The sequence below is a fragment of the Adiantum capillus-veneris genome, chromosome 15, assembly GCF_014529385.1.
Source record: "Adiantum capillus-veneris isolate H3 chromosome 15, ASM1452938v2, whole genome shotgun sequence".
In the NCBI taxonomy this organism is placed as follows: Eukaryota; Viridiplantae; Streptophyta; class Polypodiopsida; order Polypodiales; family Pteridaceae; genus Adiantum; species Adiantum capillus-veneris.
This window is the reverse complement of record NC_140945.1, coordinates 26,474,272-26,475,813: the sequence shown is the minus strand read 5'-3', so window position 1 is coordinate 26,475,813 and position 1,542 is coordinate 26,474,272. Positions and strand designations below refer to the sequence as shown.

Sequence of the window (1,542 nt, the reverse complement as noted above, 5' to 3'; positions counted from 1 at the left end):
CAAAAAATGAACTAAATTCTCTATGTGAGTGGTTGGAAATGGGTAATGCCAGACCCAACAATGAAAGGATGCTTGAAACTTGGATTTCATGGTGGCATGCAAGGGTTTATCATTGGGGAGAGTACATTTTAAAGGTACATACTTTCTTTTCTCAAATAGCACATTCACACATGATTGCTTCTTGTTGTCACTAACAATGTGATTATTTTTTTAGGCAATGGAAGAAGATGATAGATATTTGGTTCCTCGGAGTAACCTATCAGAGTCCATTCATGGGAGTTGGTTGGCTACCAACAATGGGGTCAAATACATGTCTCTATATGATGCATGTCTCTCAGACCTCATAGCGTCTTGTTTGCAAGGGGCAAGGCATGCTGCATTTTTGAAGGGGCAACACATAGGATCTGGACCAAGCCTTTGTAAGCTGCAACAAAGAGATGCAATGTGGACAAAAAGATCATACTCACAAAGGAAAATAATAGATCTCACAAATGAAGTTGCAGAGGAAATTGGAGTTGCATCAGAGGCAGGCTTTGGATATGAGAATACAACAACAGTAAGAAAAAAAAGGCCGAGATCAATTGCATTGCCAATTCATGAGTTTGATTCCCACCGACCAGAGTTTCAAAAGATCACCAAGCCAGAGCCACGAAGACACTCTTTTGCCTTTGCGAGTGCTAGTCAAAATGAAGTCACTACACATATAGCAGAGGTGGATGTTAGTCCAACAGTGTGGGCTATACGACGGACCAATCCTGGAAGCATGGTGCGATGTCAAGGATATCTTAGAACCATAAAAGCAAAGTGTCAAAAATACATAGATTCAAAGGGGCGTGCTGGTAAGGAGGGAGTCCCTGCTCCTTCTTTCTATGGAAGAATTCGTATCTCAAATGATGAATCAAATATTCAACCACAAATGCTATGGTTTTGTGGTGATTCTGTGGAGCACACTTGGGAACCTACAACTGCAATTTATGGATTGCTATCACCTGCACCTGCAAAATGGCATGTGGCAACTGGAACACGTCTCAATCCTAATGAGATTCTTTGTATTCAAAATGCAAGATTTATTTTGGAAGATGTAACACAGACAGGTGTTGTTAAATCACCTACAGGTCCTCAGCAAAACATTGCAAACAAGGGAACACGGCCAGAATACAGAGAGGGTCAAAAAGTCATCTATAGAAGAGCAATTAGTAAGGAAATGCAAACAAGAATTGATGCTGCAATGTCTATGGAATATCAAGTACTGCATACAAATGTGGTTCAGTAACGAGAATATGTTGAGTTCATTTTGACTACACAAGGATCAAAGAGAAAAGGAGTTCCATACAATGTTACAATTTGCGTGTTTCCATCATGTACATGTGATGACTTTGTGCGTCGATCATGCACAGCAGAGCGCTACATGCCATGCAAACACATCTATTGTGTCTTCTTGTGCCACTTGAAACTTGAGTTGGAAACCAATAAGCTAGTCCACCAATCTACTTTAACTAAAGACGAGCTTCGTACTGCCCTCGCAGTGTGACGTGTGGACAC

At 40.9% G+C, this 1,542-nt stretch overlaps 1 protein-coding gene across 1 annotated transcript; it reads left to right on the top strand.

The window, feature by feature from the left end:
* Positions 1-217: 217 nt before the first annotated feature.
* Positions 218-1,273, top strand: LOC147440414 (uncharacterized). The gene has a single exon (XM_086483300.1). It carries the CDS (start codon positions 218-220, stop codon positions 1,271-1,273), a length of 1,056 nt encoding a protein of 351 aa, XP_086339426.1.
* The last annotated feature ends 269 nt before the right edge of the window (positions 1,274-1,542 follow it).